At 25.3% G+C, this 14,521-nt stretch overlaps 1 protein-coding gene across 1 annotated transcript; it reads left to right on the forward strand.

Moving 5' to 3' along the window:
* Positions 1-200: 200 nt before the first annotated feature.
* LOC145831349 (uncharacterized) lies at positions 201-13,423 on the forward strand. Its single transcript, XM_082938582.1, has 14 exons — positions 201-597; positions 922-1,134; positions 1,365-1,556; positions 2,862-3,144; positions 4,594-4,853; positions 5,693-5,943; positions 7,456-7,732; positions 8,132-8,246; positions 9,022-9,180; positions 9,393-9,494; positions 10,221-10,350; positions 10,902-11,023; positions 12,400-12,543; positions 13,071-13,423. The coding sequence occupies exons 1-14, from the start codon at positions 245-247 to the stop codon at positions 13,278-13,280; spliced, it is 2,811 nt and encodes a 936-aa protein (XP_082794708.1). The 5' UTR covers positions 201-244; the 3' UTR covers positions 13,281-13,423.
* The last annotated feature ends 1,098 nt before the right edge of the window (positions 13,424-14,521 follow it).

Consider the following 14,521-nt stretch of genomic DNA (forward strand, 5'->3'; position numbering starts at 1 on the left):
AGGTTTAAAGAAGTAAAATAATAATGCTAGCATATAAAAAATAAGTCTAATAAGACTTTTTATAAAAAAAATCTTATATTTGATTTCTCTTATCAATATTGTTTCAATTATGATCACAATAAGTTAGCTTTTAATATAACATAGCTTTACTTTTAAACAGCTATATTTGTTTTTAAATAATATTAGTTATTTTAGGTTAATTGAAACGCAAATTTACATAAACTTTTTTATTTTTTTTACAACTATGCCATTAAGAAAGCAAACAAAAACACCACTTGTTACAAAAATTGACCAAGAAAGACGCAGAACTATAAAAACAGCAAATGCAAAAGTAAGAGAAGCAAAACTAATGCTTAGGAGAGAAATTAATAGAATTGGAGGAGAGATAACTGATCTTGATCAACACAAATTTAAGCTAAATTTCAAGTCAATTAATTTAAAAAAACTGCCTGTAGTTCTTTTTGAGGACCCATTTGTTTATGAATATTGTGTACAAAGCTTAGTAAGTATGAATTTGTCCCACAATGAACTTACTGAAATTGATGATGAACTTGGAGACTTTATTGCCATGGAAAATTTAGATTTATCCCATAACAAGTATGTGAATGAATTAAAAAAAAATATATAACAGTGTGTTTATAATAAATATTAAAGTTAACACAAGTAGGAATAAATTTTAAATTTACAAGTAAAGTTTTATAATAGTTTTTGTGTTTATTTTAATTTTGATTTGCTTACTTTTTATTTCTTGAGTAGAGAGCATTATAAAACCAAGTTTAAACAACATTTCATAAAAATATTTGTATATATAAATTAGAAAGCTTATTTGAATAACCTTAAAAAAATATTATTTAATAACAAATTAGTCAGAAAATTTGTTTTAAAATGTTTATTATGTTTAATACTAAACATAATTTTCAGAATAAAGAAACTTCCAAGAACTTTTAGTCAGTTTACTTCATTGGTAAAGCTCAATGTCACCTACAACCAACTTAAAAAGTTACCCAAAAATTTACACAAGTGTACAAAACTGGAAATGTTTTATGCAGAATACAATTTTATAAAATTTTTACCTAAAAATTTAGGTTTTTTGCCATCAGCTGTATTTGTTAACTTATCTGACAATAAACTTTTGTAAGTGATATAAAATCTATTTTTTGATTCCTATTTAAATTAGTTTGACTTTTTGTTCTGAAAAACCTTAAAATTTTTTTTTGTTGAACTTATTATAACAAATAAAGTAACATTTTTTTCTATTTGCTATTCAGTTAGGTTTTTTTATATAACTTATAAAGTGTTTAAATTATTTGTATTATTTTTTTTGCTAGCATTTTAGTATCCATAACGTCAAAACCTTATTACAGATCAATTCCAAGTTCTATGTACAGTGTTAAAAAGCTTTTAGTGTTGAGAAACAACAATATAGGCTATTTACCTGCACCTGTGACAGTTAAAAAATCAGTCTTTGAAAAAAGGCCCTGGATTAATTCAATTCGTGCAATTGAAGTTTCAAACAACAAAATTTCTATGATATCACAAAATTTTGTTCTAAAAGAGTTAGTTGAAGCATTTTATTTTATTACCTTTTTATATTTATACTTACTTAACAGCACACAGTTTAAAAGTTTTCTTAATTAAATGAAAGATAAATAATTACAACACAAACAGTTTTTGCCATTACCCTTAATATTTTTAACTATCATTTACTTTTTTTTGTTACTAAAAAACTACAGTTGTATAAAAAAACTTGCTTGAGTCGAAGTCTATCTGTTTGAAAAACAAAAATACTCTTTTCAGGTTAATAATAAATTTAATACATTAAATGTTTTATTTTAAAAACTAATTTGTTATAAAACTGAAACTTATACATACTTTTAGATCATAATTTCCCATTTGTTTTTTTCTATAGCGCCACTTTGAAGAAATTTAAAAATCAATAAACTTCTCCCTCCAAGATTTTTTAAAAATAATACTATACACACTCTATTTTATATTAATTGTAATTTGAAGCACACTGTTGTGCACACTAATAAGCTCTGTTTGACACCACTGTAACAAGTTGTGAAAAACACTAATCTATAGGGCTACATATAGAATTTTTTAAGTTAACTGTGTGTATACATTTCCAGATGTTTTTGAAAAAAAAACAAATCAATAGTTTAAAAAGTTTAAAAAAATTATTTTTAATTAGTTTGAAAAAAATTTGTTCCCTCATAATTTTCTGAATATTGCAAGAGACTTTTCCTGAAACTTGGGGTGTTTTTATCCATAAACGTAGGAGGAGATATATTTTTAGTTATATTGTCTTTTTTCGCCTTTTTAGTTTGTTCCTTTTGTAAGTATTATACTCTCCGTCTTTAACCAGCTATATCTCAAAAGTTGTCTTAAAATTAAAAAAATCTGTAAGTATATCTCTACAAAATAAGATCAAGTTATGAAAAAGTGATATTTCCCTCCATGTGCTTAAATAACTAGTTTGTTTAAATTTGCTTCCATATTGTATTAAACTAGCCAGAAATTCTCAAACTTCAATAGTTTGTTTGAGTAAGTCAAAAGTTTTATTAACCTCAAATTTTCCAATTGTTCATTTCTAATTTGAGTTTTTACCTGAGGCTGAATGTCTGATAGTCTTGTTTTACACATTTTATTTAGCTATATCTTTAAAAAGTGTTTGTATTTTAACTCATAATTATTATTTTTTCATTTCGATAGTTTGTATAACTTAGAAGTATGCAAGTACACTCGTTTAACATTTAGTAATAAAATAAGGCATCAAAATACCAATGAGTATGCTTTTGGTTGTAATTGAACTTGTAATTTTACTGAAATAAAAAACACAAATATTTTTTTTTTATTTCTAGACTTAGAACATTAAACATTGCTTGCAATGAATTGGAAGAGTTACCTCAATCTATCTGCCAATCAACACAGCTTGTTTCGTTAATTTTAAATGACAATCAGCTAACTCGTATACCCACCTCCATGAAAGATTTGGGAAACCTTAAAGTTTTGGATTTGCGGAATAATTTGTTGAAGTATATACCAGATGAGCTTTCTGAGCTTAAAAAGCTTGTAACTTTAGACTGTGCCAAGAACGATATTTCTTCTGTTCCAAAAAATTTCAAAGACTTGAAGAGTTTACAGGTATTATAATTTAAAATCCAAAATAATAGATAGATTTCATAAATATGTTACGTAGAAAAATTTAAAAACAACTTACATTTTATTTGTGCAGATGTTATCGTGTACATCATTTTAACTTATTTATGTTTTTGAAAAAAGTACAAAAATACCAATTAAATGTATAATTTTGTATACAAATATTTATTTAAAAAATAATCTTGCTCTATTATCTACTTTTGTTGTTATGGATAATCAAGCAAACAAAGTCTTATGTAAAAATGTCACAGTGCCAGTATGATAAACCTAGCATGTTTTAAAGCAAGTAAAGTTCAGTAAAACATTTTCTCTTTAAAAGTTGAATGATCAAAGACATGTTTGTGTTTTTAGTAGCACTTACTTTGTGTTTTGTACATGCGTGAAAGTGAGGCTTTCGGTGAGATTGTTCCACTTTTGTTGTTTTAGTTTAAATGGTACTTGAAAACAACACCAACTTGGTGTTTGGCTTTTCTTATTACATTTAAATAGTATTTTTTTTGTCGTATCTTAAAGACTGAAAAAATGTTAGTCGATTTAAATTTTCAACACCAATAAATTCAAAACTACACAACCTATGTTTTCAAATGTTATTAAAACATGTTTTTTATATTAAACTGTTTAAATTGTTACTTAGATAGTCATAAAATATTACTAATAAAACAATAAAATTCCTATTTTTGTATAGTGGAGTTATTGTTATTTTTCTTTCAAAGTTCTAAAATTATCTTGAATTCATAAAATTTTTAGTTTCTATATTTATTTAGGCTTTAATTAGGAAGTCTAACTTTAACTTATCTTTACTTTTTTCTGATGTTAAATTTTACAGTTTAACTAAATGTAATGACATGTTTAAATCAACATTTTGTTAGGAATGATTTAGTTTAGATGTTATATAATTTGTTAGTGAACTTTTGAAAATTTATTTTATATTACCTAGTAGCATGTTTCTATTCTTAAAACAAACGAAAACTAGTTTAAGTATACTAGTAAACTCAGGATAATTAATATTTAATTTCCATATATTAATTACTATATGTTTAGGTGTTATGTATAAATTTTTGTTCTATGTGTGGAAGTTATCAGAAATAATTGATTTATTTATTAAAACTTAAAAAAATAAAAAGTTTTTTTGGTCTACATTTATCAAAACATTTTGATATTATATTTATTATTTGAGTCACAAAAACGAGCTTGAATAAATTTATTTTTTCTTATTTCGTCTTGATTTGGTGAAAACTTCAAAAATTTTCTTATTTAACCTATGTAACTTAAAGGAAAAGAAATGTTATACTTTTAAGTTTTCATAAGGTTATATGTCTTTTTTAGCTAATAATTTTATTAGTAAACTTTCACTGCCCTTATTGTATGTCTTAGTTATGCATTATATTTATATTTATAGCAGCTCTCTCGTTCTTATAAGAATTTATTTAACAGTGTGCAGACCTGTCACAAAACAGATTTTCTAACATGCCTGCCATGTCGTCAATGAGCAATTTATCCACAGTCAACCTGTCGAAGAACTGTATCAACGAGATTGGCGATGTCAACAACTTGCCGTCTTTAGTAAAGTTTGATCTCTCATCTAACAAACTGGAACAGTTGCCGGAAAACATAGGTAGCTTGAAGAATCTTGACAGTTTCAAGGCAAACGACAACGAACTAACCTGCCTGCCTTCTTCGCTGTCACTTTTAAAGTTTAATTTTCAATTGTCTACTTTATTTTACAACTAATAATTTATTCACTTTAGCCTACTGATCGTAGTTTTTGTAAACTTAGTTATTTATTTACTTGCGAAAATCAGAGTTGTCCTAACTACCAATCCGCTTTGTTTTAGTATTTTGGCTGATGTAAACTTAATGATGTTCTAAAAAAATATATATTACTCTAATATATTTATTTAGTTAGTCTTAACATAATAAAACTTTTACTTTGTTGCAAAACTAATCATGAAAAAATCGTTTTTTGAAAAAATAGTTGGTAGTTTTGGTAAAAAATTAAGCCCAACATAAAATTTTTATCTTATAAAAATGTACCTAAACAGTACTTTGTTTTGATTTAAACTGGCAATGTGCCTTAATTTTTTTTACTTATATGATAAACATTTATTACATCTTATACTACTTAAGTTTGTGCTGTATCATTGTTAACTACGCGTTTACTTTTGTAAAACCTTAAAATTTTTTATTACGCTTGTGTTGCGTTGGCTCGTAAATTTTAAGTTAAACATCAAGAATTTATTTTTTAATAAACCTAAAATTTTGTTAACAACTGTTCAACGGTTTTGATTAAAGTTTGATAAAATTCTTCTAAACACGTAAAATTGTAATTGTTTAGTAATATATAAAGTACTTATGGATAAAGTTTTAGTACAGCAGAAAAAATAGCTAAAGAAAAATTAATTACTAAAATTAGTTGAAAAATGATTAAAAGTAAAGTTTTCAATTAAAAAAAAAATAATTTTTTGCTTTTATAAGCATTACTTGTATAAGCTAAGCAAAATTTGTAATATCTGCTGAAGTGATATCTTAATAGGTCGATAAAAACGCTTGATGTGAGCAACAATCAAATTTCCTCGTTAGACAATTCAATGCGACGGTTGTGTAAGTTAGAAACTTTGAATGTCGGAGGTAATCAAATTGAGAAGTTACCGGTTCCTTTTACTTTTATGAGAAACTTACGAAATTTAGATCTGTCTGAAAACGAGCTTCACTCATTTAGTGAAAACAGTGCTATGCCAAAAACTATAAGACAGTTTAACTTGAAAGGAAATGAAATCGAAAAAGGTTTATATTTGTTAATGTGTTTTTATCTATGTAACATAAAGGTTTTGTAAGTGAGAAATGTTGTTTACTGAAAGATAATGGGTTTATACATGAGGGAAGACATAAATTCTAAATGATAAATAGTGTTTATATAAATTAAAAACTTATGTTTTTTGTTAAAATACAAATTTTTTGTTTAGCCAGTTTAGGAATAGTATTTTATAAAAATTTATAATACGGAAACTTTTATTTATTTATTTTATTACATGTTTTTAATTAACTGAAATTGTATTATCTCCTGTTTTTATAATAGTTAAAGTTTTTTAATTCATTTTTCTAATCTAATTGTATCTAAAGGTAATCTACTTTTGTTAGTTTTGGATGTATAGAAGTATTTAAAATTAAAGAAAAAAATTCTTAGGCTTAATTATTTCCGTGAAAGTAATTTCTTATTTTTTATGAAAATATTTTTTGAATAACTAAGAAAATAACTAACCAGCTAAAATAGTTTTTATGTAAAAAGATACCATACTATTCTCTCTAAAAAACTCAAGTCTAGACAACGTTGTACAAATGTATAGTGATGTTAAATAAATTTGAAGCTAAATTATGATAGCCAATATTAAGGGCATATGGGGGGGGGGGGGGGGTAAAACAATTTTTTCACAATTTGATCTTATTTTATACAGTTTTTACTAAGCTACAGGATGCTTTTTACAGATTTAAAAAATTCAAAATAAATTTTGAGATATTGCCGGTCAATGTCGGAAGCAACAATAGGTTCCTTATGGGAGGCGCAAACTAAAACGGCAAAAAAAGACTATTTCACTAAAAGTCTATCTTCTCCTACGTATTTTGAGATAAGTATCTCAAATTTTCAGGAAGTGTTCCATGATATATTTAGAAATTTATGTAAGAAAAAATTAAAAAAAAAATTAAAAATAAGTTTTTTTTTAATAAAAAACCAAAAAAAAACTGTTTATTTTTTGTTGATTTTTTATATAAAACTTTTATTTTTTAATTTTTTAAATAAATTTTCCGAAAGAATTTTCTAAATATATCAAGAAACACTTCCTGAAATTTTGAGGTAGTTATCTCAAAAAACGTAGGAGGAGAAAGATTTTTAGTGATTTCTGGATATTCGCTGTTTTAGTTTGCGCCTCTCATAAGGAACCTGTTGTTGCCTCCGCCTTTTACCGGCTATATCTCAAAAATTAAAACTATACAAAATAAAATCAAATTGTAAAAAAAGTGTTGAACCCCCCTATGCCCTTAATTTAAAAAAAGAACTGTAATTATTTGGTTAAATTGTCTCTATTGATTTATCGTAAACCTTATCAAGATTTATCAAAATTCGTGTTTTGACAAGTTTCAAACAGAATACAAACAAAACAAAATTTTTTCTTTATTAAAAACAATTTCTGTGTAAAGTAGAATAGTTTCTCGTGCTCTTTCCGGGAAAGTATTAACTTAATCATACAATTTTTTGATAACTAAGTTAAACTTTCAAAATAAAATGTTTTGTTGTTTTAGGCAGATTATCAAGCAAAATGATGCACGATTTGCGGATGATCGTGTCTTTGGATCTTTCAAGCTCCAACTTGGAGGTTCTTCCCGAGCAAGCTTGCAGGCTGCTGCATTTGCGCCACCTCAACCTTTCGTGCAACAAACTAAACGATCTGCCTGCAGGTGTCGGCAGGTGGCTCTCCATCCTCGATATCGACGTGTCGCACAACCGCCTTCGCTCCCTCCCGCGTCAAGTAAAAAACGGATGGAAATTCTTGCTCAAGTTGTCGGCTTCACACAACATGTTGGTTGTTCGTTATATTTAACTTTCGATATATACTTTCGATATACAATGTATAAGCTTTTGTTAAGTATCTTAACTATTAAAGTATTTAGAATATTATTTAATAATGAGTTTAAAAAAGTATGTTTGCATGTCGTAGCTACATATTTAAAAAGTCTTAATTATTAACTTTTCTTTATGTTGATTTAATAAAGCTCTATTGATTCTGAGAAAAGAGGACTTTAAGAAGTATTTATATACAGCTTCTTTAGTATATTAAATTTATTTCCTGCTCTGAGTACGTGTTTTTTGTCAGGCAAAATAGCTTTAAATTAAAATTTGAAAAGCTCATTAGTTTTAAGTACTTGTCAATCTTAATATTTACTTACCTATTTATTGAGCTGTATTGTTACTAAACAGGATAGGACTATTACCTGATTCTTATTCTAATTTACCAATGCTTAAAGTGATAGATGTTTCTCACAATTGTTTAAAAGATTTTCCACCAGGTGTTCTTTCCATGAAAAGCTTAGAGGTAAGCTAGAACGAAGTAATAATAGTTTGCACTATTTTATCCCAGAAAATTTGTAGTTGTTGAATAATTTTTTACACCTCTGGTAAATGGTTTTAGCTAAAATTTTTCTTTCTTATTTATTTTTAGATTTTTTATTCTTTTTTCAGAAACGTTTTTAACAACTGAAAAATGTATTTACGTGTAAGAGGTTTAAGGTCAAAGCTTTTACAGCTTAATATACAATTTTGACAAAGTATTAAAACATCAAAACAGCTTCGTTAATTCCAGTTTCAACTAAATTTTAAACTAACAAGCTTTAATTTCAAATAGAGTTTATCATAACTTAAATATGAGTTAGAAGATTCAGTAATCCAAATATTGCGTTTTTAAAAATTACCAAAGAAACTAACTAATTTAAACAAATAATTTTATAACACTTTATAAAGTTAAATTTATTTGTATACTAAAAAAACTCTAATAGTCTTTTGTATTCACTTTGAAAATTTGAATTAATTTCACTTAAAAAAGATTTCTTTTAAAGTAGACTTTTAATGCATTTGTATTTTTTTAGTTGTAATATACCTTTTAAAAAGTAAAATAGAAGCTTTATAACATTTAATATCTAAAAATATCTTAAACTATCTAACTATGTAATACAGTTTAAATCCAAAACAAAAATCTTAGTTAAGTTTGTAAATGTTTATGTTGCACTTTCACTAAAAACTTCTTAGCAACGAGCTAGATAAGTTTTTAGCATATAAAAAAGATTTTTACAAAAAAAACTTAATTACTATAGGAAGTAGACGCAAATAACAACCAGATTAATTATCTACAAGCATTGCCATTGAATCAGAACTGTGAAGGTGATAATATTGTTAGTCCAAATCTAAAGAAAGTTGATTTGCATGACAACTGCCTAACTTTCATAGAAGGCGACTTAAGGGCTTTTAATAAGGTATTTTTGCCATTGTTATAAAACTAAATTAAGTAAAATCTATTAGTTTAGTACTTAAATAGTTAATGATGTTACAACACTGATTAATTTTACTCTCCCGTGTAAAAAACAAATTGTAACATTAAATTTCTCGCTTTGAATTCTAAATTGTGATTAAAAAGACTTTGAATAAACTTAAAATAAGTTAATATTTATCAATCATATACATACAGGTTAAGTATTTTGATTTGTCAAACAACAACTTGGTTGAAATTCCGAATAAAGCAGTTATTTGTTGCAAAAATTTAAGACATTTCAACATTTCTAACAACAAAGTAAGAAAATTATAATTCAAATTACTAGTTATATATTTTTTAAAACTGCTATGTAAGCTTTATATTTTTAAATAACATATATTTACGGCGTTCAAAACAGAATAAGTAGGGTAAATATAATGTTGTAAAAAAAAAAAAAAAGTGACGCTAGGAATTATTCAAAGCTTTTTTAAAATATTTTTTTTTTGTTAGAATCAAAAAACTGATAGGTCTTGTAAAGTCTATATTTAAAAACTAACATAATTAACTTAATTACATAAAAATATTTATTTTAAAAATAATTTTTTTGAGATCTTTTAAAAATAATATCCAACCCCTTTTTTTAGTGTTGATTAGTTTTAAAGTGATCTTTTATCTTATTTCGTTTTGTTTTTTACTTATGATAAACTACTGCTTGATTATAAAATCAACATGAAAGCTTTTACTTTAAAGTTATAACAAGTAGCAATGTTTTTATTCTCTAAGAGCCAGAACATTTGTAGTAAGTAAACAGTTTCTAAAAACTATTGTTAATAGTGTTTTAAATTTAATTTATAATTTTTACTGTTTGCCGTTCACTATCTAAAGTTACTAATTGGATAAATAATAAGCTTAACAAAATATCGTTGTTAGTTCTATTTTTTTATATATACTTATAAGAATTAATTATAATTAATGAAAGTTAATTTATACACTTATTTGTGTATCTTTTTCTGGTTAACTTTGTTATCTATACCTAACAAACAGATAACTAAACTGCCATTTCAAATACGAGAGCTAATACATCTGGAAGAGTTTTCATTCGCAAATAACAGTGTCAAAGAAATTCCTCCAACCATAAAAAATTGCAAGCATCTCACGAAACTAGATTTTGCTGGTTTAAATTATTTAAAATTTGTATAGTTGTTAATTGCATATAGATTTTGCAGATATTGTAAATTACTACCTTTCAACAAAATTTAAAAAATTAACCTTTTCAGTTTTGATTATTAAAAATTGTAATTTTTTTAATATATTATTTCTGCCGTTTTCAATACATTTATTTATTAAACAAAATAAAATATTAAAAAAATAAGTTACTTAATATTTATGTTTTCTTTCGAACATTTTTTATATCAGCTTAAAAAGCTTTCATCGTATACTAAAAAAAATACACCTAATTTATACTATTTTCTTAAGACAAGAAAAATTTAAGTAAGTAGTTAAGTTTTTGAGTTATTTAACTTAGTATTTTTCTTTTTATCATAAACTTTCTTAAATAAAGACATATTTTTATAAGTTCAATAAGTATTAATATTCCTTATGACCTGTTTTACACCTTGACCAAAGTTAAATTTCATCAAAAAAAATAAACATTTTACATCCTCTTTTTACCATTGTATATTGTAATTATTTATATTCTAATTAAGTATTGAAAAATATTTGCAGGTAACAATGTTAGTACAGTTCCAGTTGGTTTGTTCCGAATGCGCTCACTCAAACATGTCGAAGCGACTGGGAATCCCTGTGAGGCTGAAGTTCCTTTTAGGTTGTCTCGAGTTAACAAGATTGTTAGTCACTGGTTTAAATATGAAAAAAAAAATTATAAACTGTAAACAATAAAGCTATAATAAACCAGTTAAGTTCCTGCAGAACTATATTCAATTCATAAATTTTCTCCTTTTCATTCAAATGTTAGCAATGTAAAATAGATATACAAATGTACAGCGTTTGAATAAAAAAATATAAAGGGTGTTGAACTAACTATTGTGTTGTGCCAGTAAAACTTATTTTTTACAATATTTAAAAAATCTTTGGCTATTGAAAACTAAAATTGTTATTCAGTTTCGTTTGTTGATTAAAAAAAAAAAACTTTGAAGCAATAAATAAATACGGCAGGGTTTAAGTCTTTTACGCTATACCATAACTAATTAAGTAATTTTAATTAGTTTAATTCTTTGATTCGGGTAGGAGATACAAGAACTTTTTTTGTCAGAAAATAAAACTGAATGCTGATAAATTTTTATAGATTTTTTACAATTATCATCATAGTTTTAGTTCTATTTTAGACATGATAACATAATTGGTATGTTTGAAACTTAATATATGTCTTTAGTTTTATACAGTTAAAATTTAAGCTTTAATTTAAATTTAAGTTATTAATATAAAAAGTTGCAACAGTTTGGTACAACTTGGTATCAGTAAACAAGACTTTGTATCTTTATTATTTTGTTTAAAAAAACATTACAAATATTTTTAAATAAAAAAAAACATACGAATTATTTTTCTTAACAACTAAAACATTTACTACTTTTATAACTGAATTTGAACTCTTATAAGCTGAGTTATTTTTTACCCTTACTTTTTAACTAGATTCATTCACTGAAATCAAAACTCTGATTGTGAGTATAAAGTTTTACATGATAAAAAGTTAATTCAATTTTACTTAAAAAAGTATTTTCGTTTAGTTTAAATTTTTGTTTAATAATATCTCTACTTAAGACAGTATATGTTAAACTTTAATTATACTTAAAATAAAACACATTTTTAAAAATACTAAGGTAAGTTAATCTTAGCCGTATTTGTAAATAACACTCTTGTTATGCACTCTATTTATTCAACCTTCAACCCCTAATGAGATGTACTAAAGTAAATCTTTATACAGTTTTTAGTATAAAATAGGAATTTAAATTTGTTCTATTTCCTAATGTTTGTGATACTTACTTTAACGCATAAGAATCCATTGTACTTTTTTTTTACTAACACAAATTAAAATAAAAAAGATCTAAATCAATGTAAATTACTCAGTAAACATTTTTTTATACCACAATAGTTTGACAATTTTTTTTTGTTAAAAAAAAGTTGTTTTTTGTATAAATAAGTTGCTTTAATTTTGAAGAACACCACCCTAGACTATGTTTGACTTTTTTTTTTTACTTTATAATAGAGTCAGTCGGAAAATAGGACAACAAAAACAAAGAATATGAACAACATGCCGTTGTTGGTAGACTTTTCAGAGAAAGCAAATCGTGAAAGTACTGAAAAGAATAACAGCAATATTCCTAGAATCAAATTTACCAAAAGATCTAGGGTTTGTTTTTATAACTTAATAAGTAAAATACTACTAAAAAATGTTTTAATTCTATGTTTGAAGTACTGATTGAAACTTATATACCAATTGATATAAAAAAAATATCTTTTGAATTTTTTGGGGTTTCAAATTACTTCAACTTAATATAAAATTAAGCAACATTGTAGACATTTTAAACAAATCTGATAAGTAAACCATAGTAAAGTATTAGTATTTAGTACTATATTTAGTCACAACACAAGTTGTCTAGTACTTTAAGTTGAATGTATAACGAAAAATAAATTATACTAATCGACTTAAGAATATTCAAGTTTTTAAAACTAATATCAATGTTTGCAATACACGAGCTCATAAAGTTCTAAATTTATTAGTTAACTAAGTCTTGAGTGTGCATAAAACATTAAATCAATTACAAAAGTTTTCAAAAGATGCTTTCAAAGATTAAATAACATTAAGATTATTATTTCACTAAAATTCTTAATACTACACATGCACACTGTATCGTACAAGTAACTGTTGTTTTACAGTCGGGCACACAGCAGCAGTTTGAAGTTCAACCAACTAAAAGCGACTTGCACTACACCCAGCCTGTGGTTCCTCCTTCGGCCGGAAAATTCTCCTCTAGATGTCGTCGGCAAGCAACAAACGTCAAGCAAGCGAGACGTCTTCCAAAAATCAGTAATATGAAAACTTATGGTGTTTTGCAACAACACAGGGCCGTTGTTGCTTCTAAGTAGAAATGTTGTACACACTTTTGAAGATGAAGATAACCCAGTCAATTGAAAAATAAAATGAAAACGCTTCTGATTTTTTGAAACCTTTTTTTTTTCTAATTGTTTTTTTTTTATTTCGCAGAGTTTTAGTTTTAACAACAGTTTTTAATTACTTTCAAGTCAATATCATTTTAAAACAAGTATTAAACTTTTACATACTTTTTAATCTTTTGTATAAGTTTCTAAAAACATAGATAATTAATTTCAAAAATATAAGCTTTTATATGCTTTAGCAAAAAATTATATTTGACTAAACTAGTAGAGTTCATTGATTTTTATGATTCAATTTTTTTTAAATTTTTTATCAAAATTTAAATTAAAGTTAATTTTATCCAATTAATAACTATTTTTGTTTTATTAATTTGTCAACTTTTTTTCAAGTCACGCTGTGTTTTCAAAAGGCAATATAAGAAATAATATTCATAACTAAAGTTTTAATCATAATTGCTTAACGTAGTGAGTTTACAGCACTTTATACTTTTCCACTGCAATAAAACGAACTTTTTTAGTTGTTTAAGTTTCGTTCTACTTTACACTACACATCTACAGATGATACGGATACGTCACAGCATCTTGTTATTTAGTGTACTAGTTAATTGCTTTTGTTAACAGTTTCTGTTATATATAGTCTTCTTTATATTTCTAGTTAAAAATGTCATTACTATAAAAAAAAAAAGATATATGATAATATACTTCGTTATAACAGACTGCGTCGCACGACTATTAAACAGCCACCCCAGTTTGTAGGCTATTTCGTTTGTTTATTGTCCAACGCTGGACAAACATATTAAAACTTGATGCTCATAAACTAAGAGAAAAACGAAAAAAAAGAACTTAATTTTATAAATATACTGTAAAACTGAAGTTAAAGTTTATAGTACATCATAACTTACAACAAAATAAAAAAGTTGTGCTAATGAATAAGTTAACAAACAAATTACCAAATAAATTGAAAGTAATATATTTGATGGCTTATGTAACTCAACAATCAAGTAAACTTATTTGAAAATGTATCCAATTTGATTTTATACAGTAACTTTACTGAACAATAAAAAAGCTAAACAAGTAATATGCATAATACCATAAACTAAGTTTTTCATTTAACACAGTACAAAAAATAGAAGTGTGCATCAAAAATATATATTTTGCATTAATAATTTATAAATTCATGTAGCAAAGCTTGAAGTACATTTACAATAGACAAA

Source organism: Thalia democratica, chromosome 1, assembly GCF_965202585.1.
Source record: "Thalia democratica chromosome 1, ktThaDemo2.hap1.1, whole genome shotgun sequence".
Taxonomy (NCBI): Eukaryota; Metazoa; Chordata; class Thaliacea; order Salpida; family Salpidae; genus Thalia; species Thalia democratica.